We start from the raw sequence: 23,022 nt of genomic DNA, 5'->3' as shown, positions 1-23,022 counted from the left end.
TTACCCAGAAGAGCCTCTCTGAGTCTCATGACTCTTTCTCAGGGAGAGTCCTGCCAAATTTTGCGTCGGAAAGTATTGATTGCTATGTAATGCATCATCCAATTGGACCGTGACGCCAGCACACAATGACCCACTCAGGCGATAGACGTCATTGGACTTTTAATGTTGACCGTGAAGCATACGGCACTTACTCTTCCCCAAGCAGTCTCCCTGTTCAAATACCCACCCGGCTCAGCCCCGGCATCATCAACATCTTTTGTCCGGGATGATGAAGCCGAGCCTGGGATTCTCCGTTGAATCAAATGGCGCTGTGCTGGATGTCATCGAGAGGCTGAATCGCTACGATCGTTGAACCTCACGGCAGTCGAGTTGTGCGAGAGGGAGGCGACCTCCGCACCCCGCTCGCATCTAAATACTGTACTGAGTCATCGGTTTGCTTTGAACTTTTTGTACGCAATTACATTATTAATTATCACCGCAACTAAAAATAAACCCCACACTTCGACTTTCACGCTGTTTCAGCAACGCCACCCACGCGGTTGATCGTCGCCGAGCCGCCCCGGGGTGGTCCGCCTCTTGAACCCCCGAGAGGGGTCACGGGTTTGGCCCCGAGCGGAAACAAAATGGAATTTTAAAAAGCGTTAAATTCATATCGCACAGCGGATTCGGTCCCCACACTCACCAGCTGTTGGTTAGACCAGGCCCAGCTGTGCAGCCCTCTCACAACCCACGCGCTGCTCGCGCGCTCCCTGTAAAACTCGGTCCCTCTTCCACTAAAACCTGAACGCCGCGACGATAAACCGGGCAGAATTTAGGGCAACCGTCACCAAATCTAACGCAAATTTGGATGGAAACGTCCAATTAGAATAGGCAAAGGTCACACGACAACCCGAGGTTGCGTGCTCTATAGACCAATCAACAAACTCTGTTTTCGTTGCCGAGATGTAACTCAATCACTCAACACCCCCGCGAGTCGTCAATGTTATTCCAGTGACGAGCGCCTCGCACTGCCCCGTTCATCGTCGTGAATTTGTTCCCACGAGGGGAAATCATCACAGGGACAAGATTCGGTAAAAAAAACGGTGAGGACTTGGGAGGGAGCCGAGAGCAGATGTGCTTTTTGAGTGGCTCTGTCAGTTAAGCCAATAATACTTAAAAAGTCAAGTTTTATAGAAGTGTTATTTACTATTTTGAATATTTGGATTTACATTGTTATGCAACAAATTACATAGTACTATTACAATGTTCAGCCCATCTGGGTATTAAATTAACTTGTCTGGAACCTACTTCGTTAAACTTAGATCAACACTGCACTTGGACAAATGGCAGCAGCTGCATGTTTTTCATGGGTGGAGTGCAAATTTCTTTTAAAAAATCAAGTACCTCTCAACCAGCCAAGGTCTCCATTGCTCACCCAGTCTCCCTCACCCGTGCTGGGCCAATCCCTCGCCCACCCACATTGGGGCTCTCTCCCCTTCCCCAGGTCCCACTCGCTCCCCCGGGGCCTCTCTCTCCCACGGCGGGCTGCTGCAAGTGCGCGCGTTACTCTACAAAGTCGAGGCACTTTCAAGTCGATCGCCGCTGCGGCGCAAGGAGCCGCGCTCCAACGCGGCGCGTGCGGGCAGCGGCAAGCGCGCCACTCGACCGGTATCACGCGCTGTAAACAAAACAACGGTAACCGTGAGATGGAACGCAAAGTCCCACGAGCCGGAATGGTCACCTCGTCGCGAGTCGTCTTTCCGTCAACACGTGAGGGAATGATGGCTGCAGACTCTGCCACTCCGGACCGAAACGCCGCTCCTCTGCAGTGCAAAAAAACGATTTGGGCAAAAAAACCATGTGCTGCCAGCCACGGGTAAGCCCCGCGGTTAATAGCAACAGTGGCAGCAGCAGCTCTACGGAATGAGGGCGGCAGCCGGCGTCGCGTTGTGGCCGAGCGGAGAGCAGCGACGAGTCGAGCCGTTGTCCGTAAACGAGTTGCGCCGTGAGCTCACGCTCCCGTCGCTCGACCAAACGATCGTCCCCCACGCTCGCTTCGTTCAAGATACAGCAGGGAGGGGGAACTTTTTACTGACTGAAGGCCGAATAGGACTTTCAAATGCCCTGGGGAGAGCAACCGCAGGCACGCACGCATGCCGATGCACCTCTGTCTGTAGCAGGGTACGACAGAGGTGACCGTGGGTTCTAAAATTAGCACAGCATTTCCAGGTGGTCGAAAACGTTCCACCCTCCAGGACCCGATTTAGAGTTTTTCAGCAGTGGATAAATATCGTTCGTGTGCCGCATCAAGTAAAATGGCAGGTCGTATCGAATGAAGTCCACAAGCCATGGCAAATGAAGTTGTGGGCTGTGTGGAATGAAGCCGCGGGGGCCCATAGGTTCTCACCCCTGCTCTAAGGCGATCACATGATTACACACAAACAAAGTGATTTCGAAAACCGCCACATCTCTGAGGAATTCCTTGTCGACCGGGCCGGCGGCCAACCCAGAAGTGGGCGCTCGTGGCCGTGGCGCTTGCCTCTGGCCGTCCCTTGTGCGTTACTACCCCCCCCCCCACCCCATCCCTTGTGCTTCACACTCTCCCACCGCGTATTGGTGCCGACGCTACGCCAGACTCGTGCCAAAGGAACGGCACCGCCGAGCATCGTTCTGGAATAGGGGTTTTGATTTTCTGTTTAACCATAGTTTTATATATAAAAATGTTTTTTTAAATGCCCACCCCTGCAGTAGCCCGAGATATCGAGGACCCGCATTACACCAGGGTGCTGGGGGTGGGATACGGTGAGGGGGGTGGGTTTAGTGGGGGTTAAAGGGGGTGCTGTGGTTTCGCGAGGGGGGCCCGGGGATCGATGCTGCCGTGTGGCTGCGGCTCTCGTGACGATTCGCGGTGCTCATCTCTAACGGCCGAGGGTCGACCTCTGAGTAGGGGCACCGCAAACCACCAGAGCCAAGGGAGAGGTACAGACAAGCGATGACAATGACGGCGACGATGTGAGACGGAGCACTCGCTACAGGAACAGAACTTTACTGGGTCCTGATGACTATCATCATGGCGATCATATGACAGCGTGCTCTACATGGGGCGAAAGTGAAGGGCTTGTACTAATGATGACGGCGACAGTGATGATAGCGACGATGGCTATACGTGACAAGAGAGCACGCACTACGTGGAGGGGGAAGTTCCTTTTTGACGTGGGGGAAATGACTCTCAACTTGTTTTTACGAAGCGGAGACTCCTCCAGGAGCTGCTTCGGGGTTGGAGACACCGAACAAATGCACGTTGCCCCCACCTATGCTTCAAAACCGGGTCCTCCAGCGTGGCGAGGGGATGGTCCCAGCCCAATCACCGGTGACCCAAACATCCCTGGCGCAATTGGCTCGCGGCGTAAATCCGCTGAATCAAGCTCTCAGAATGAATTGTTTAGCTTTTAACGACATGCACCAATCTATGCCGGGCGTGTATAGTATGCGCACCCCGAGTAGCGTGCATATAACGAAGCCACGAAAGCGGACTGAGTAGTAGTTCTGCGACGCCGTTTTGCGGGGGCCGTTCTTGTGGCAAGGGGCGGTGCGCTGCTCCGTGCTCCAAATCAAGACGACCTCCTCGCACGAGACACCGGCAAAAACCGTTCAACACAAGCGGAGGGAGGACCGCACGGCAATGGTCGCTCTGCCACATGTGTTGATGCTGTGCCACGTGTTGTTCCATGTCTGACGTATCACTCCGCGTGCCGGGAGATCCTGAAAAAGCGCTCGGAGGGCTAAACGGCGCAACCACGGAAACATACGCAGGAGCGGTAAATCCAAGGGGACCTCAAACCAAACAAACGGGAGCTTGCCCCATGGAGATCTACGAAGCGCATTCGGACGGCAAGCCGGCCCGATCCGGTCACCAACGGGCGCTGGCATTGAACGACGGACCAACGACGCCCCCCCTCCCCAACCCTCGCCCCCCCCCCCAACCCTCGCCCCCCACCCCAAACCCTCGACCCCCACCATACCACCGGCCGGTCCACCGCGCCGGTTTCACTCTTGCCGTCTCCTCATAGACGCAGCCCCCTACAGGGAGCCGGCGCTTTTGCCTTCGTCTTAGCGACCCAGTCCGGCTCGCCACCGACCCATGACAACCCGTGTCGCCAAATGCTCACCCTACGAGCGTGCCATCTTAACTCTGACAGCGCGGAGCGGCCTGTCATGCGTAAGCCGACCTCTGCCCCCGGCCTGGCGAGCGACCCCCAGCCCGAGGATGAACGTCGAGCCCTCTGAGGGCGACGTCACCGGGCGGCGAGCGGAGTGGGGAGGGAAGATCGAGGGAGGCGACTCTAGGAGCGTGCCAAGCCCGGCCCCATCTCTCCATCATTGAATCGGCACCGGCGGCACCGTGCTGGCGTTGGCGGAGCTGCGCGAGCGTCGCGTCATCCGCTCAGCGCCGGGCAAAATTGCTGCACACGGCGCAGCCGGACACTCATTGGCTGGAGGGGCACGCCGCCCAGCCACACCGCCCGTCTCCTCGGGCGCTCGCCACAAGTCATCCTCCCGCGTTCCCGCGGCGATGCCATCTTGGCTAGTGGCGGGGACAGGCCCCGGTGGTCCCCTCCGGTGCCGCCACCTCTCTCTCCCTCTCTTTCTCTCCACGCCGCCGCCGCCCCGCGCCGCCGTCAGCGTGGCACGCGGATGCGGAAGAGGCCCTGCTCCATCTGCAGCTTGAAGAGGCGGCAGTTGGCGATGCGCAGGGCGGCGCAGCCGGTGCGGCGCAGGTCGGAGGGCAGCAGCGGCTTGGTGTGGTGCCACGTGCCCGTGTTGCGGCGGTACTCGCGCACAAAGTCGTACTGAGTCCCTGCAGATCGCGAGGGAGGATCGCGACAGGGCAGAGACGGATGATGATGAGAGCCTGGCGGTCCCATTACTTAAGTAATAGAGTCATCTCGCGATTATAGGTTTGATTGCTGGACGAATTGGATTCAAAACAAAGTTGCCTCGCCAATCACACGCGTGCCTCTGGACGGGAGGTGCTGGGTGGGGCTTGGCGACACCATCGGCCCTGTCAGGCTGCGCGTAGCTTGTAGGGGCAGCCGCCATTTTAACGCAGGTTGATTATAACTTTTAGTCAATTGATCGGCCTTGTTGCCAATTTGGTCCTGGCTCTAGGGGAGGAGCGTGGGAGTGAGCGTGAGGCGAGTATGGGGCGAGCGCGGGGCGAGCGCAGGGTGAGCGCAGGGTGAGCGCAGGGCGAATGTGAGATGAGTGCTCACCCGTGTCGAGGTCCCCGACCAGGTAGATGCTGGCGCCAATGGGGACGGCGCCGTACACGAAGGAGGCGGCCGACTGCACACTCAGCATCTGGTCCGTCAGGTACGTCCACCTGGGCCACGCAAGCGCGGGGGAGGGGCGACCGTGGGCAGAGGGGGCAGGTGGGTGAGGGAAAAGTTTGGGATCACGCGGGCAAGTGTGCGGTTCTACGTGCGTGTGTGCGGTTTTGCGTGTGTACGGTTTTGCGTGTGTGTGTACATTGTGTGTCTATTTACACGTTTGTGTGTGTGGTTGTACGCATCTGTGTGATTGTACGCACGTGTGTGAAGTTGTACGCACATGTCTAGTCGTGCGTGCGTGGATGTGTGTGGTCGTGCGTGCGCGTATGCGCGCGTGACTCACCGCTTGACCTGGTCGTGGTACATCTCCGACTTGCACGTCACCATCTGTCCCTCGGGCACGTTCTCTCCCTCCTTACGCCGCACGCCCCCAAACACGTAGAGCTCCTGGCCCACGCCACACGCCACCGCGCCGAACCTGCAACCGCCATCAGCCCCTCTGTGTTTACGCGCACGTTACATGCCGGTCACCTGACTTCTGGGATCAAAGTGCAATCTACCAGCAACCGCATAGCGCAGCCCGTTTGGGTTGGGAATTGGGGGATTCGAGATTTCGGGGGATTAGGGGATCGGTTGATCAGAGATCAGTCAATCGGGGATTAGGAATCAGGGACCAGGATCGGGGGATAAGGGATCGTGGATGCCAGGCCGGGCTGGGAGTAGGGGTCGCACCGCCGTTCCTTGAGGGGACAGATCGCCGTCCACTGCTGCGTCTTGGGGTCGTAGCACTCGGCCGACTCAAACAGCTTCCCATAGCTGCCGCCTCCCATGGCGTAAATCTTCTTCCTCATCACCGCATAGCAACCGATCTGGCGGGGGGTGAGGGTGGGGAGCAACAGGGGGAACGAGGGGATGAGGAGGAGGGTGGCGATAAATGGGGGGTGGGTGCGAGCTACCGGGCGACGCAACGGTTGGCCGACTTGCAGAGCAAGGTCGATGTTCTTACGCTCGTGGTGCACACGTCGATGTTAGGACATCATGTGAGTTCGCAACGTCACGTGACCCGTCGTTCCATTGCAGAAAGATACTGCCGAAAGGCCGCCCCCCCTGCAGCTTCTCATTCCGGGTCAGTTCCCTCCCGGGTCGCGTCTCTTGCTCCATCGCCACCTGGTGCCGAGGCACGGGGCGGCGCAAGGGGGCTTTTGGCTCGGTGGTGGGAGGGGGGAAGGGGGGGGTCCGGATGGGGAGGGGGGGCGAGCGGGGGATAGCGGCATGGCGCACCTTGCGCAGGATGGTGATGTCGGGCAGCAGCGACCACGTGTCGGTGTAGATGTCGTACGTCTCTCCCGACAGCAGCTCCGAAGTCTCGTCCTCGCCGCCGATCACGTACAGGATCCCGTCGATGTGCACAATGCCAAAGTTCATGCGCGTCTGGGGTTGGCCGCAGGAAATCGGGTCAGAGTGAGGGTCAAGGGTTAGGGGGGGATGGATAAAGGGGTTAGTCAGGGTTATAGTTAGGGTGTACGGTTGAAGAGATTAGTCAGGGTTAGGGGTTACGGATTAGCGGGTTACAGTCAGGGCTAAAGGAGCCATCAAACAAGACGAGGAGGGTGGATGGGGTCATGGGATTAATGACGAGGACCCCTTGGGTGGGAGGGACCCCAGTGTGGGTGTGCGGAGCCCCCACCCCACCTCTCGCATGGGGGCGATGGCCGTCCAGCTGTTGTTGTCGGGGTTGTACTTCTCCCCGGAGCTCAGCACGGAGCTATCACCATCCGACCCGCCGATCGCAAAGATAGATCCCTCTGAGCCACGGACATGGGAAGAGAGAAGTAACGGCAGCGATCATCACCGTCGCGATCATCATCATCATCACATCGTGTGCTGCACCGAATCCATCGACATGGCGCTGAACAACACGCGGCACACCCTGAACACGCGCCGGAAACTGTGACCGCTCAACCGCCAACACCTACGCGGTGGTAAAGATCGTCGTCGTCATCATAGGCCATTGTCTATCAACTCCTGGATGAGGACAAAACCCGGATTCCAACCCAACATCTCAGTGGTGCCGGGTCAGTGTCTCCGACACGGCCATTATGAAACCCCCATCCGCCCCGAGCCGGTGGGCGCACCTGCGGAGACGACGCCGTGGTTGACGCGTGCGGTGCCCATGGGTGCCAGGTCGATCCACAGCTGCCGGTTCGGGTCGTAGAGCGGGCACATGCAGCGCACCGCCGCCGTCGGCTTGCGGGAGCTAGTGGTGCCGACACGGGCGGCACGTACATACAAAGACAAAGATCCCCCGTGTAGCCTTAACAGACTGTTGGGGCGAGCGTTATTGGCGAGTGCACGAGGGGGTGGGTGGCGAGCACCGCGTCCGACCGCCTTTATAACACGCGCAGGGGACAGTCACTGCGGAGGCTTTCGTGGCGTGAAGATGCGACAGGAGAAGTGCACACGCCGGCGTTCACCCCCTCGCGCCGCTCCTCTCGTAGAGGAGCGGCGCTTGGAGGCCACAAACCTTCCCAGAAGCGTAAATCAATAACGATGAGAAACCCTCCGCTGGGATTACCGCCTCCGAATCATAATCGCATCTCTGGCATGGGCGCGCCAAAACCCCGTTTTACCCCGTGCGGGCCGAGCAGAGTCCTCTCTCTACGACGCGCCCCCCCTCTCTACGACGCGCCCCTCTCTCTCCAACATGCAGCCCTTTGGCACCACGTTCGACGTTTCGCTCGGCGAACGTTCGTTTCCCCAAGAAGCGCGGCACCGACAGCCCGGGTCGGAGAGCCGCGGGGCGCAAGCGCGGAAGTGAGCGCGGCGGCCCCGTCGCACCTGCGCTCCTCCCCGCCCACGGTGACGATGCACTCGGAGTAGCCTCGCGGGCGGAAGCTGGAGAGCAGCGCCTCTCCGCTGCGCGTCTCCGTGAGCGGGATGGCGCACTCCTGGATGATCACGCGCACCAGCGGCTCCCGCAGCATCTGCTCCTGCAGGAAGTGCGGGTCCAGCGTGTCGAGCCACACGGCCGTCATCACCTCCTTCATGTGCACCTGCCACGCCGGAGGGCGAGGGTCACAGATCGAGAGAGGGGTGAAAGGGGAGGAAAGGGAGAAGGGAAGGGGGGGGTGAGAGGGGAGGGGACGGGCAGTGCCCCAGTGCTGGGCCGCGCGGGGATTCCCTTCTCGCCCAACACTTTCTGGGTCGCCTCCAGCCGGCGGCACGTGACCAGCAGTTGGAACAGCCACCACAATCACAGCGACGAGAGGCATACTGGAAGCTGCGGTGCCAGACCCGGCTGGATATTCAATGCCCGGCCGCACGGTAAACTCAATCGTGAGAATGACCGCGATCGGCAGTGGCAACGCTGGCACAAGACAGGCGCTCCCCCCCTCCTCCTCCTCCCACCTTGCGCTCCTCCAGGTCTCGCTTGAGCCACTGCAGCACGGCCTCGAACACGTAGCGCTCGTTGCCCACGTTGAGCTTCTCCAGGGACATGATCTCGCGCAGCTTGGAGGCAGACAGCTCCAGGAACTCGTCGGTGCCGCACACGTCGCGGAAGTGCGTCTCCAGGAACTCGGTGGCCACGTGGTGCACGTGCAGCAGGGAGTAGTGCAGCGCAAAGTCCCGGATGCCGATGCAGTTTTCGGCGACGATGCAGCTTTCCAGGAAATCGCAGCAGAGCGCCTTGAGGTCAGTGAGCAGCAGCAGGTCGGCTCCCTGCACCATGTCCTGGATCGTCTCCTCGCTGAGGCGCACCTGGTGGGGGGGGGGTGGGGGCGCAGCGTGAACCGGCGAGCGCCCCGTCAAGCGTCGCGACGGTTACGGGGACCGGAAATTGTAACAGGCGACAACTTTGGTCGCGTCCGGTAATCTCGGGCCCCTTTAAAAAATGGCGCCTGCCCCTCACATCCTCCCTCCTGAAGGTGGGAAACCGCCTTTCCCCCCTCTTTATTTTTATTAGTTGCAATACAGATGACAACATCGCAACAATTGTCCTTTGTCGTTCATCGAGAGAAATTCTTCGCCGACACATCTTGTACGAATGAGCGGTGCGTTGGAACAAGCATGCGAGCCCCGTCGCCCACCTCCCCCGTGTAGATGTACTCCAGGATCTCGTGGATGACGCTCAGACCCACTCCCTCCAGGGTGATCTTGAACACCGTGCCGTTGTTCTTGGGCGGCGAATAGTTGAACTTGGTGCTGTAACGACGACAACGATAGCGACGGGCGTTCGGTCAAAACGGCGAACACCGCGGACGCGTAGCACGGAGCGGTGCCCCGGTGGTGCCGCGCGAGTCCCTGCCGGCCCCGCCGCGTCCTCCGCCCAGCGGCCGCGCGTGCCGGGCGGGGTCGACAAGAGGCTCGTTTGTCTCGCGACGCCGCCCCGGGGGGCGACGCCGACGCCGCGCGTTCTCACACGCGTCCCCACGCGCGAAGCGCCAACCCACGCGTGCATACAGGCTCGGGGTGCCTGCCTGTTGATTCCGAGTGGGTCGCTGATGACGTCATCGCCCGCTGCTCTCTTGTGGCCGATGGGTTTGTTTGTTTCGTGGAGTCTGCCGATGGTCTCGCCCATCGTCCCTGCCAACCCGCATCCACAGCTCTCCCACGGGTTTGTATCTCGTGACCCCAACCCTGACTCAAGCCCCAGGTTTGCACGTTCGCCAGCCTTTTCCGAGTTGAGACCACGTGACGCACGCCACGGGCCCTTGCCTAATGCTGACCGCCGCGCTGCTGCGGCTCTTCAGCTTTGTCCATGGTTGGTGGCGGTGCAGCCCACATTGGGGGAGCATCACCTAATTACTATAATTGTACATAGACAAGTTTTCTAACTTAATTACATCGCAGTTGTGCGATATGATTATAGTAATAGACACATTGCGAGAAAAAAATTATTTAAGTATTATTTTTCTGTTTTATCTCGTATTAGGAACACCCTATGTTTTAAGTACCTGGGGCCCCTTGAGTCTCTTGGGGCCCTACTGCTCTTGTTTGGATTTCCCAGTGCCGCCACTCTCCTTGCTCCTCAGGGGAGAGGGACGTTAAGCGGAGGTCTTTGGCAGGAGCACGGAGGTAGCGAAGGCTTTCAGCATGGCCGTGACCTAACCTCGCCTGATCTAACGTGACCCGGCCGGCCACTGTTGCTAGGGGGGTGAATGCGCCCGTGCATCCGCTCCGTCCCCGCCCATCCCGGCCGGGTGAGTCACGGTTTCCTTGCCACCGCGGGCGTGGGCCATCGCGCCAGAACCGGCGTGTCCCGACACATTCCACCTGGCGGCAGGTAACTCGCAGCGGCCCCTGCAACGCCATACACGTGTACAGTTCTCTAAAATACCACATTTTCTTGGCACGTGCTGTGACGGGTACTGCAGGATCCGACTATGTCCGTCCAGTGCTTGTCGAGCTTCTAGTTGCCGAACGAATCGATGATAAGGTTACACTCATTACACACAAAGCACTTGCCTCAAATGAACCACAATGCCTTGCTGATCTCGTCAAGGAGCACCTCCGATTACCACGGTTGGCTACGTATGGTGCAAAAGAAGTTCAACATATATACATACATAATACCACCGGCACTCACAACTACTGACGCTCACCGCACCGCCCACTCATCCCCACAGCCACTCGCCGCACCAGCCCCCACCCAGGTACCATTCACGTGTGCGGCTTCACCTCACAACTCATCACACAGCCACTCACCAAAATCCGCGCACCACTCACCCCCGCCTAGCCTCCCTATTCCCTCACTGTCCACAAGCCGATCATTTGGATCTGGATTAAGGGCATCTGGGTGAGGAGCCCCCCCCAACCCCCGCCCTAAACGACACCACAGCGGATTACCGCGGGCGTGGGGGAGAGACGCAGCCCTCGTCCCCATTTCACCGTGGGAACCGGGCAGCAGGGCCACGGGGTCGGGTTGCCACCTCTGCAAGGCACATAATCTGGGGCGTGTCACGGGGAGAGGAACATCTCTCACACTATCTGTGGAGGAGTTTCTTCGTGACCGCTCCTTGTCGCCAGACAGGAGCACACGGAAGGGTCGAAGGTGGCGTGCACGGCAGAGGCCTCGTCTAGGTGAGAGGCACCGCAGCCGAGCGTGCCGCTGAGCCACTTTGGGTTGCGCTCGTGCTGGATTTGATCGCTGGGTTGAGAAACCGTCAGTACACGGGGACTGAATGGGGGGGGGGGCAGGAAGTCAGGAGCAGGGATGACGGCGGAGTAAATGAATTTCCAGACTGTGAGGAGGCAGCAGACGAATTTGAAGGAAGTTGCTCGTGGGACATTATCATTGTTGTTTGACATGGCTGATCGCCCCCTTACGTCAGGATAGAAATCACGTGAGGTAGTTGTGGTGGTGTCGTGCTCTCGGTTTAATTAGGGAGAGAAGCTGGCAGGATGTGAATTCACGGCTGCGTGCCACATGCCCCACTCACCCGGCACAGCCACTCACACGAGCCACTGACGTGCCCGAGCTGGTCAAATCTCGCAATCTAAGCAGGTCCCGGCCTGGCTGGTACTCGTATGGGAAGACTGCCGTGGTGAGGCTTCGGTGAGGCTCTCTTGTATATTTAAATATTGTCAATCAACGCACATGAATGCATCGTTAGTTAAAAGGCGTATTAAATGTGCACGTGCTAAATGATATAACACGAGACTGTACGCAATGTAAACGGTGTACGACTGTTTCTATCTTGTTTGTGAGCAGCAGAGGGCGGTGCAATAAAACCAATGATTGAACTGTACTTCTATGCTCCCCCGCATTCACCAACCCGCTCGAATGCAGCGTGGTGAAGTGTGGCGAAACAGCACCAACACTGACGAGCAACTGAACCAAGAAGCAATGCACGCGGGGTGGTGTTGTTGTTGTTGGCGTGCTCGGGGACAAGAGCGGGGGGGGGGGCAGCAAGAGGCGCGCGTGCTGCGCAGAACACGCGCAGCCCCAAGACGACGTGGCCGTGGCCACCACCACCAACCCAGCCACCGCCACCGTGAAGAGAGGCGAGCGGCTTCACGGCACTCCACACAGAGAAGGAGGGGGACGCCGCGGAGGGTGCCGAGGCCTTCATCCAGCAGTGGATTGATCACGGCCGATGACGACGACGATGCGAGCTGCGTGAGATGCGTGAGTTGGCGCATGCGACAGAGCGCGAGCTGGGGGGTGGGGGCTGTGGGGGGGGCGGGGGCTGTGGGGAGAGGGGCGGGGTGTGGGGGCTGTGGGGGGGCGGGGGGTGGTGGCTGTGGGCGGGGGGGTGATGGCTGTGGGGGGGGGCGGTTGTTTACACCACAAGGGAAGGGGGGGGGGTGATGGCTGTGGGGGGGGGTTTGTTTACATCACGAGGGGAGGGGGTGACCGCCCAGCAGGAGCTGCGCTCAGCATGGAGACGACGAGGGGTGGGGGGGGCAATGATGAGTTTAGTCCGACGGTGGCGTGCCCCCCTAAATGAGTCTCTGAGTCCCGGGGAGCCCTCCCCCCCCCTTCTAAGCGGCACCAGTCCCCACGTCGGGTCCCGCTCAGTCTCTGGTTCCAGATCTCTCGGGGCCCGTCGGGTCCCCTGACCTCCAGGACGCTTTGGTACCAGCCCCTATCACTGATCCCAGGACCGCGACGTCTTATGTCCCTAGATCTCACGAACCTCGGCTACAAGTCCGAGTGATCCCCCAACCCATGAATGGGCCATATCCCTCATCTCCTGGTCTCAGGTCTTCAGACCCATCATCAAGTTCCTCCCCTCACTGACTCCTGATCCGATCTCCGGTGTTTGACCCCCCCCCCGTGCCACGTATCCCAGGTCCCATCAGGTTCCCCGTCACGGATTCTCTCCTCAAAGATCCCGCGAACCCCCAGCCAGCAGGTCCCCGTCATTGACGGCCTCATCCCAGGTTCCTGCCCCCCCCCGTCACAGAGACCAACGCCGTCACCCCACCCGCTGCCACATCTCCTGTCAGCGATCTGCAATCCCTGATCCCAGGTGGCCCCCTCCTGTCACCGGGGGGGGGGGGGGGTCTGCGGCCGTCGGCCCTCACCGTATGTAGGGGCTGACCGCCGCCAGGAGGTTCCTCTGCACGGGGATCTCGGCACCGTCCACCACCAGGGCCGAGTCGCAGAAGATGGGGTCCGCGCGGAACGAGCGCAGGTTCTTGAGCAGCTTGCGGGAGTGCTGCGGGTCGCTGAACAGGGACGAGCCTCCTCCCTCCCCGCCCGCCGCTCCGCCAGCCGAGGCGGCCGCGGCGGCTGCTTCTGCTGCCCCGGGCTGCTTGGCCATGGCCGCAGCCTCCCTCCTCCTCGTGCGTCTCTCTCGGCCTCGCGACCTCCACCACCAACAACAACACCACCACCAACACCACCACCCCTCGCGCTGCTGCTGCTGCTGGTGTCGCCCCGAGTCGCGCTCCGAGTCTGCCGCGCTGAGCCGGCGGGCCCCGTGTGCAGGACGCGGGGGGGGCGCGGGGGGGGGGGCAGTGGGGGGGCGCGTGACGTCATCCGAGGCGTGTTGAGGCGCGCCACGCCGGTATGTGGTGGCGGTGGTAGTGGCGGTGTCGTGGTCTGCGTTGGCCTCGACGTGCACATAGCCTGGCACAAGCGCCGCGGTGACGTCACCGCCACTTAGCGGCGATTGGCTGTTGTTGTTGCGCTCGTGGAGTGGTTGGCGTCACCTCGCTACGACCCCGGCCACCCGAGTTCGATTCCCGCTCACGGCCAACACCGTGGCTGACGAGGATCCGAACCGCGCCCGGGTCTCCCCCGAGGTCGACTCAAGCTCGGATGAGCACGGTGGCTACGTGCGGTGCGAATCAAGTTCAATACACGTGCCTGGAGCGATGTGTAATCATCGCCACGAGAGAGACAAAGGCGGCCGGACGTGGTGGTGGACACCCACGCCGTCGTGCCGACCTGCATAGGTGCTCGCTAACAGCCCTAACAGTCTGTTCACAGACTGTCCACAGGCTATAAGGGGGATATTTGTCTTTTGGTGGTGCTGGTTTTGACACCAATTATACAAAATACAACATCGGATGTTCCAATGACAGCAGCGCTTCATTGCGAGAAGCACACAGTGTGTGGAATGGGCCGACGTTTTGGGCAATGGTCCTTCAGCAACGTAGCAGCAATTGAAGGTGACAATGTCCGGTTCGGGCGACGTTTGAATGACAGCGGCACCCCCCAAATCCAGCGGTGCCTCTCGCTGCCGGCAAGTCGCTCCTGCGGCACGACGAGTCGCGAACTCGGGACATGGCGAGGGGGAATGAAACTCTGGCGAGGTGGGGGGGGGCAAGAGAAGGAGATGCCGAGAGGAATGAAACTCTGGCGAGGTGTGGGGGGGGGCAAGAGAAGGAGATGCCGAGGGGAATGAAACTGGCGAGGTGGGGGGGGGAAAGAGAAGATGCCGAGAGGGAATGAAACCCTGGCGAGGTGGGAGGGGGGGCAAGAGAAGGAGGAGATGCCGAGGGGAATTAAACTGGAGTCAAGAGTTGAGAGAGGGAATATCAGCTCCTGGTACTGTCTCACAAGTACGAATCGATGTAAACTGTACACAACTATAATTTTAACGAGACTGACGTGAGGTTTGTGTATTTCGAGCGGACGAAAAGTTTGCAAATGAAACAAAAATAATCGAGAATCAAAACAAATTAAACGGCAAATTATTCTCAATTCCTGCACCACCAATTCCGAAACGCGCAATCGTCGTGGCTTCACAGCCTCCCCGTGTTGGGGCGAGTAGCAGCAGCACCAGCTATGAAGGCCGGCACTGTGGCACACGAGGGGGGCTGGGGGTGGGTGGCCAGCACCACGCCCGGCCGCCTTTGTCTCCCCAGTGGCGACGTTCACTCCGCACCGCGTCGACCTAAGATGGCAGCCGCGGCTTCACCGCTGGTAGCATCACGTGTGCCGCGCGGGCGAATCACGTGCGACAAAGCGGGGGAGGGGAATGGCATCCCCCGACATTTCGTCCAATCAATTCAAACTTCACTAAACCCGCCTTCCTCCGTGACGTCACCGGCGGCTTGCGTCCAATGGCGAGGCGAGGCTCGCGTGGACGGCCAATGGGAGCGCGCGTCAGGGGCGCGTCACGTGGGGGGCTGCGTTTTAAATTTGCGCGGCCGTTGGCGGCGAACCCCAAGGAAGCTCGCGGCCGCCTTCGTGTCACCTCTTCGTGCCGCTCGCAACACCGACGACGACGCTATTGTTGTTGTTGCTGCTGTTGTTGTCAGTCGTCTGCGCCGCTACTTGTCGTGTGCCTGTTGTGAGTTTGTTGCCGTGTGCGTCTCCTCGCCCGCCCGCCGCGGTTGTGAATATTCGCGCTCGACCGGGGTGGTGGCAAGTCGTCTGGGTCGGCACCGCGTCCACTCCCTGGGCCTCACTCCTCACCCCTCCTGCTGCTGCTGCTGCCACGGCATCTCGAGTGAGTGCTGCTCGACCACAGCTTCGCCGGCGCTTCACGGCTGGACGTGAGCGCCGCGTGGGTCCTGGCGGGAGTGGTGCGGGTTGCTGTGGAGGCGGGGAGAGTTGCAATGCGGTTTGAGAAATGTCCGCGTTTAATCGATGGGTCGTGACGCGGGTCGTGATTGAGGGCCTGTTGATCGATACAACGTGTCTGGACTGGTCTCCCGTCATGAGAATGTCGAATGCCCGATGCTGGCAAGAGAGATGAGAGTCATAGTTTCGCTAATGATTGATGACAGCCGTCGTCGTTCTGCCACTTACACGATTATATTTAGATTGTAGGGGAAGGTTGAGACCCGAGGTGTTTTATTATGAGTGTCGAAGGGCCTGGCGTTTATAATAATAATATACTGGTGGTGTGAGTTTCAGAGTCGAGGAGTTTGGGACAAACGAGAGGCCCTGGGCGGGATTCCCTTGCGGGTCGCGGCCATTTCGCAGCGCGGCTGGGCGAGTTGATTAACTTTGTTTAATTGTAACCAATTATTTGGTGATGCTGCCTTGGCAGTGGTGATGTGCTCTGAAGAAGGACCATTGCCCGAAACGTCAGATTATATATACTTTTTACGCCCACAGTGTTGTATGTAGAACTTATTTCGCAACGTACGTAGCCAACCGGGCTCCTCAGAGATGCGGTGGAAGGGCAACGCACTAAACACAAAGCAGTTGTTGGCGAGTGTGGGGGTTTTATTAACTTGTTTTTTTATTCAATTGAATTTTAACTGTGTTGGCCGTCTCTCCCGACATTCAGCCTCGAGAATGAACTCAAAGGAAAACAGCGATCCACACACTGCGAACGTGAGTGCAGAAACACAAAGGAGGAAGCTGCTGCCAATCCATTTCATAGCAACAACAATCGTACGCACCGGGGCCCCACGGGGTGGCCTCTAGGGAGTGTCACATGCTCGGATGTTATGTCACGAAAGTTGAATTCTCTGCCCCAGTGGAAAATGCATGGAGGAGCTCTGGTGTCCAGCATGACCACAGTCGTCTGTCACGTCATCTACACAATCGGCATTGCAATCATCCACACCGCCATCTACAACCTCAACATATTGCCACATTCAACGCTACTCATCCCTCCCCCAAGGATCATTGACAGCTTATACATCCAACATTTTCCCTTTTGTAGATTCTGTTCCATTGAATATTAGGATGGGACAAAACTGCTAATTCAAATCAGAATTCCGTTGTTTTATACAAAGTAAGTTGCGTAACTTTTACCATTTCTCTTTCATGGTAACTGCTCGGGTCAGGTGTTGTGATTGACGCATTACAGCTGTAAGTGATAACACTAACAAAAAAAATGTCCCTGGGTAGGAAGTGTTATTTTCTAATTGCTTATGCCTCAAAAGTACAGAAAATGGCTATTATTCCCCACAGTTTGCTTTTGTGACCAGGGCAGTGATATTTCGAATTTGACCTATTTTCAATGAGAAAACGTGGTGTGCATTTGTGTCATTCCTTCACGTAAAGTCCTGCTCACAAAAGCAAAGTTTGTGGGGAATAATAGCCATTTTTCTATACTTTTTAGGCATAAGCAATTTAAAAAATAACACTTACTACCCAGGGACAAAAATCGTGTTTATATAGAATCCATCACATAGAGCTGATGTCCACTTAGGACTCATTCCCCGTGTCACAATTGTAAGAATGATGAAGGATGTGTATATTTTCTCATGTTGCCGAGGATGCTTTTTTGGAAGGACATTTTAAACCATCCTGTACATTTCCACCACACCTATCTTAATAAACAGCACTTGTTGATTATAAAAAACAAACAATATTGAATTCACATACTCTCGTCTGTGCCATCATGCATTGCAATGCCTTCACTACCAGCACCAGTATTTCCACCACAAGCCTCTGCAAGGTGTCCTGTGTGGCTGAAAACTCGATCCTCAAGATTCACTCGAGTGCATGGGGAAGTGCTGTATGAATAATAAATGTTCATTTGTCTGTGCGGTGCAGCTGGTGGGGGCTGGCGGGTCAGGGGATGCTAAGCGCCTCCTGACTAAGATGACGAGTGGCGCTCGACCTGCGAATCCCACGGGGCATAACAACCTGCCCCAGCGCATCCCTGTGGGGCCCAAGTCGCTCAGCCAACAGCAGCAGCCACAGCAGCAGCCACAGCAGCAGCAGCCACAGCAGCAGCAGCCACAGCCGGCAGCGCCCTCATCTGCACAGCCTGGTCTATACCTCCACTCACACCGCCACCCTCCACACAGCCTGGTCTACACCTCCACTCACACCGCCACCCTCCACACGGCCTGGTCTATACCTCCACTCACACCGCCACCCTCCACACAGCCTGGTCTATACCTGCACTCACACTGCCACCCTCCACACAGCCTGGTCTATACCTACACTCACACCGCCACCCTCCACACAGCCTGGTCGCTACCCTCCTCACAGCCTGGTCTATACACACCTCCACTGACACCCCTATCCTCCAGCTAAAAGTAATTTTTGTTCTGATTCATATTTCCTTCATGGCTGTACTTTATAATGTTTGTTTTCATTTCGTCATTTTCGTGACTCATCACTCGAATAACTCCTGGTCTCCTTCAGTTCTCGGCTGGTTAAAGAAAAGAACTTGACTTGAAACTCTTCGCAGCCTCGTCTATGCAGTACACTCTTGGGATGTGTCTTCATGAGTCCGCTGCTCTCTTAACAAGTCTCTGCTGTCTGTGTTGCAGAGGCGGAAGCGTCTTCGTCACAGGCGTGTGCCAACCCCAACGACGTGGCCAAGACAAAGTGGGTTGAGCCCCGTTTAACTCTATGAACACACACACACTTGTCTACGACCCACTCGCACACCTACACGTACATCAGGCGATGGTGGCACACACCTGTAATCCAACACTGTGGAGGCAGCAGCAATGGTTGGTGGATCACACACGTGTTGGTGTTGTGAAAATCCCTTCTCATGAGGGTTGAGGAGGAGCTATTATCTGGCTCGCCAGTAAATGATGAAATAAATGTGGACTGCACCCGTTCCATCGGTATGGGATAGTGTTGTCCCCTCGCACGTGTACGTTTTCCCCAGGTGTTGTGCTTCCCTCCCACATGTGAACATTTATTAGCCAAAACAGCTTAATATATAGAGGATTGCAGAACTTGGGCAGTTATTGGTGCCGGCTCACTGCCTGGCTGCCTTCCCTCTCATCGGTGGTTCCTTGCACCTCTTGAGTCGTTCTTTCTCCTTGAGAGTGAGATTATGCGACTTTTTTTTAGATATGGGGCTGCGAGGTTGCCAGGACATGGCAGTACAGCTATGGATTAATTCCACAGATGATTCAATATATTGAATCCATCTGATTTAACCATCTTGAGATTAACCCCCAAGTGTGCCTTGTGGGTTTTCTGATTTCCTCCCCCATGAAGCTGCACTCTAATTCTGGAATTGACCAAGAATCCCAATCCAGCAGGACCCTCCTGAAAGAGAGACTCGGCGAGGCTTTTCCAGAGATGTAATAAATGCACCTTCCTTGTCGGTGCAAGCGTGGGCCCTGCTGATGATGGATCTGGTGGGCCTGGCTCCCCGTGTCGCAGGAAGCAGTGGTCGCTGGACAACTTTGACATTGGGCGGCCGCTGGGCAAGGGCAAGTTTGGCAACGTGTACCTGGCGCGGGAGAAGAGCACCAAGTTCATCCTGGCGCTCAAGGTGCTCTTCAAGTCTCAGCTGGAGAAGTCTGGTGTGGAGCACCAGCTGCGGCGCGAGATTGAGATCCAGTCGCACCTGCGGTGAGCGCTCGCGGTCCGGAGAGATACATTTTTTTCCTCTGGTTCAGCCAAATTGTCATTTTTAATGTAATTGACTCAATGTGATTCAATACTCACGGTATGGTGATTCGATACTGGTTTTCCACAACCTTTAATTGACGTTTCCTTATCTACATCCGCACCCCCTCTGCCCATCCGTCTCCTTGTAACCCCATCCCCTCACCCCCCTCTCTTATCTCTGCCCCCTCCTCCTTCCCCTCGGCCTGACACAGGCACCCGAACATCCTGCGCCTCTATGGCTACTTCCACGACCGCACGCGCGTCTACCTCATCCTGGAGTACGCTCCACGCGGGGAGCTCTACAAGCCGCTGCAGAAGCAGGGGAAGTTTGACGAGGAACGCAGCGCCTCGGTGAGACCCCCGCCACATCCTGGACCTTGTCGCCGTGACTGACCCCTCCCCCCATTGGTGAGGTGGTGCGGGCGTGCCAGCACGTCTTGTGACACCCGTGCTGTGATGCGTGTGCAGTACGTCGCGGACATGGCGGACGCACTTTTATACTGCCACTCGAAGAAGGTGATCCACCGCGACATTAAGCCCGAGAACTTGCTTCTGGGCCTCAAGGGAGAGCTCAAGATCGCCGACTTTGGGTGGTCGGTGCACGCGCCCTCCTCCAGGTACGCAAGTGGCTAGTGGGGCGAGTAGCTGGTGGGGCGAGTGGAGGAGCATGCTTAGAATATGCCATATGGCTCTCCATCTACAATAGCAGAGGTGTAGGGAATTTCAACAGGACCGACATCTCTGCTTTATTAACCTGGTCAAAGTGTATGATACAATAAATAAGCTAGGGCTCTGGGTTATTCTTCATGCTTTCAGAGTCCCAGACCCTCTGCTCACAAACATTAAGGACCTTCATGATGGTGGGCAGACCTGGGTAAAGCTGTGTGGCCGGGTGTCGAAGCCACTTTCTGTTCACCTAGGGGTGTGTCGGATGTCCTCTGGCCCCTACACTATTTAACATCTTCTTTGACCACGTAATTCGAGAAGCTTTCCATGGATGTACCAGTGGAATTTCAACCTGGTAAAGATGCAATGGGAGGCTGATCATTGCCTGGGTGCGGTCCTATTGGTCAACCATGTTATATATGTGGCTGATCTGGTAATTGCTGCCCACTTGGAGGAGTTGGAGATGCTACTACTGAACCTGGAGCATGCCACTAAGTGATGGGGCCTTACCATCAGCCAGCAGCTTAATGGCTGAAGCACAGGCTAGAGAAGAGATGGACTGTGGTACAGAAATATCTGCATCTGATTAGACTGATCAATGACTAATACGAGCGGTGTCAAGATCGACCTCTGAAGGAAGCTTATGGAGGATGCTACTGGGCAGTTGGAGGCAGCCGCCCTCCAATAACAGAGGGCAGATGAAAGACTCACAACAATGAGCAGAGCGCTGGGTGGCTAAAAGCAACAAGTTGGAACAGCGGGGAGCACAGGGTGCATCTGTCAGTCCATCAACCCATAGCACCTGGGTCTGTCCTGTGACATCCTGCCAGCGAGCCTTCGACACTTCACTTGGTCTTGGGTTACACTTTGCCTGGCACAGGTGCCGTGGTGACCTCACCACCACTTGGTGGTGAACAGCGGTTGTTGGTGGAGCGTGCGAGTGTGTGCATTGGTGCGACTGACGGAATGAGTGAGCAGGTGACTGGTGATGCTAGCACCCAATTTGTGTGGATGGGAATCGATTTACGTAGGACTCGTGTAAGTGGTTTCCGAGCGATGCGTTCGTGTTGTTGTAATGTAGGCTAATGGAGCGAGGATAGTTGTACAAATGAGTTTTCGTGTGCGCACGTACACAGGCGCGCGACTCTGTGCGGCACGCTGGACTACCTGCCACCTGAGATGATCGAGGGGCGCATGCACGATGAGAAGGTGGACTTGTGGAGCCTGGGCGTGCTCTGCTACGAGTTTCTTGTGGGGCGCCCGCCCTTTGAGTCGGAGTCCCACAGTGAGACTTACCGCCGCATCTCCAAGGTGAGGGTTGGCTGGCGGTGGCCCGTTTGGTCCGTAGAATTGGTCCATTCGGCAGGGACTGCACAAAAAGATCAAATCTTTAACTAAGCCCGGTTATAACATCTTTTCTGTTTGTTTAATTGGTCAAAAAACAGCTTCCATTTGGAGGTGGGTTAGAGGTCAGAGCACTGACCTTCCGCTGAAAATCTTGGGTTTGAATGCGGGTTTCAGCTGCTGGCGCTTAAACTGGTTTATCATGTGTAGCGAGTTGACGATCACCAATGACTGCACAAAAAAGTACTCGTGCAAAACTTGAGTTTTTTTTCACTTACTTTAAACTCTAGTAGTATGTAACATGAACTGTTGCTTCCACCGAGTGGTTGGCCTCAGAAGTGAACGCAGTGCTCTGTTCAATTGTTTAGTTGTTGGCGCTCCTGCACTTGTTTTCTACTTGCGCGAGGCACGGTATTGAGTGATAAATGATAATCCCTCCCCTCGCTCTTTGTCTTCCAGGTGGACCTACGCTTCCCATCGCACTTGAGCGATGGAGCCAAGGACCTGATTACAAGTCTGCTGAAACACAGCCCCCACAGCCGCCTGCCGCTCGCTAGAGTCTTGCAGCACCCCTGGGTGAAGGCCAACGCCAAACGCGTTGTGCCGCCCACCTACGCCGCCGCCTCCACCAGCAGCGCCGCCTCCACCAGCAGCGCCGCCTCCACCAGCAGCGCCGCCAGTACAGCCAACTGAGGCGAGGGCTACCTTCCTCCACCATCCGCATGGGTGTCAGTTCTTGTACCGGTGCACATTGTCTGGAGTTAATCAAGTGGAGAAGCTTTTTGGTGGGAGTGGAGCGGGCGAGGTCTGCCCTGGGGGGGTGCGATGGAGGCATGCGGAGCTATCCGCCTGACTGGATCGAGAACCTGCTGCTAGCGTGTCGATTCCTCCGTTACTGTCGATGCAAGTTGATATCTTCACGTGACACCCTCGGCGAAGAGAGGTCCTACACTCACCGCAGTGTTTGAGAGTTAAGAGGTTATGAATGATGAATCATTACAGGCCTCGTGGTAATCCCGTTCCGATAATATTTGTTGGTCTAGTGCAGCATGTTAATCTTTTAAAACTTTGTCATGTTTATCGCTGTGGGAATGATTGCAGAGATGACTGGGGGATGGGTGTACATTTATTTTAATATACAAAAACTTGCAGGTGGGTGTTTGAGTGCATGAACTGTGCGTAGACATCGCTAGTCTCTTTAATGAGCTGGTCACGATTGGTTCCGAGTTTGCATGCCTCACCCAAACGACCCGGCCTGCACTGCTGTGAGCATTGCTCTGCGTCGGACGGTTGTGCTCCCGGGAGATCTGTGGGTCGCTGTAAATAGTGCACTGGCGCGAGTGTGGGAGTGTTTCACGGTCCATTTTTCGCCTAATAAATAAAGACCAATAAAGTGTTTTCTGCTCAGGATTTTTTAAAAACAAATTTTCTCATTCAACTTCATATTTATTCATTCACATACATTACACA

General features: G+C 56.9%; 2 protein-coding genes across 2 annotated transcripts; one reads left to right on the top strand and one right to left on the bottom strand.

The window, feature by feature from the left end:
* Positions 1-3,982: 3,982 nt before the first annotated feature.
* GAN (gigaxonin) lies at positions 3,983-13,752 on the bottom strand. The gene is made up of 11 exons (XM_078879489.1): positions 13,341-13,752; positions 9,398-9,512; positions 8,718-9,068; positions 8,148-8,362; positions 7,445-7,566; positions 7,002-7,114; positions 6,591-6,740; positions 6,042-6,178; positions 5,653-5,787; positions 5,253-5,362; positions 3,983-4,837 (listed from the first exon to the last, which is right to left on the bottom strand). Exons 1-11 carry the CDS (start codon positions 13,577-13,579, stop codon positions 4,659-4,661), a joined length of 1,866 nt encoding a protein of 621 aa, XP_078735615.1. The 5' UTR covers positions 13,580-13,752; the 3' UTR covers positions 3,983-4,658.
* Positions 12,173-22,950, top strand: LOC144949558 (aurora kinase C-like). Its single transcript, XM_078879490.1, has 10 exons — positions 12,173-12,438; positions 15,639-15,718; positions 16,508-16,554; positions 17,728-17,947; positions 18,456-18,513; positions 19,312-19,503; positions 19,755-19,893; positions 20,011-20,159; positions 21,345-21,519; positions 22,012-22,950. Exons 3-10 carry the CDS (start codon positions 16,516-16,518, stop codon positions 22,243-22,245), a joined length of 1,206 nt encoding a protein of 401 aa, XP_078735616.1. The 5' UTR covers positions 12,173-12,438; positions 15,639-15,718; positions 16,508-16,515; the 3' UTR covers positions 22,246-22,950.
* The last annotated feature ends 72 nt before the right edge of the window (positions 22,951-23,022 follow it).

Source organism: Lampetra fluviatilis, chromosome 54 (genome assembly GCF_964198595.1).
Source record: "Lampetra fluviatilis chromosome 54, kcLamFluv1.1, whole genome shotgun sequence".
Classification (NCBI taxonomy): Eukaryota; Metazoa; Chordata; class Hyperoartia; order Petromyzontiformes; family Petromyzontidae; genus Lampetra; species Lampetra fluviatilis.
The sequence above is the reverse complement of the archived record's forward strand: the minus strand, read 5'-3'. Positions and strand labels throughout refer to the sequence as shown.

Excerpts from the sequence above, each read along its gene's own strand:
- GAN (XM_078879489.1), bottom strand. The coding sequence starts at position 13,579 with ATGGCCAAGCAGCCCGGGGCAGCAGAAGCAGCCGCCGCGGCCGCCTCG. Across the intron at positions 7,115-7,444 it reads CCACGGCGTCGTCTCCGCAG|AGGGATCTATCTTTGCGATC; the intron begins GTGCGCCCACCG and ends TCCGTGGCTCAG. Across the intron at positions 6,179-6,590 it reads ACATCACCATCCTGCGCAAG|ATCGGTTGCTATGCGGTGAT; the intron begins GTGCGCCATGCC and ends ACCCCCCGCCAG.
- LOC144949558 (XM_078879490.1), top strand. The coding sequence starts at position 16,516 with ATGAACTCAAAGGAAAACAGCGATCCACACACTGCGAAC. Across the intron at positions 20,160-21,344 it reads GTGCACGCGCCCTCCTCCAG|GCGCGCGACTCTGTGCGGCA; the intron begins GTACGCAAGTGG and ends GCACGTACACAG. Across the intron at positions 21,520-22,011 it reads CTTACCGCCGCATCTCCAAG|GTGGACCTACGCTTCCCATC; the intron begins GTGAGGGTTGGC and ends TTTGTCTTCCAG.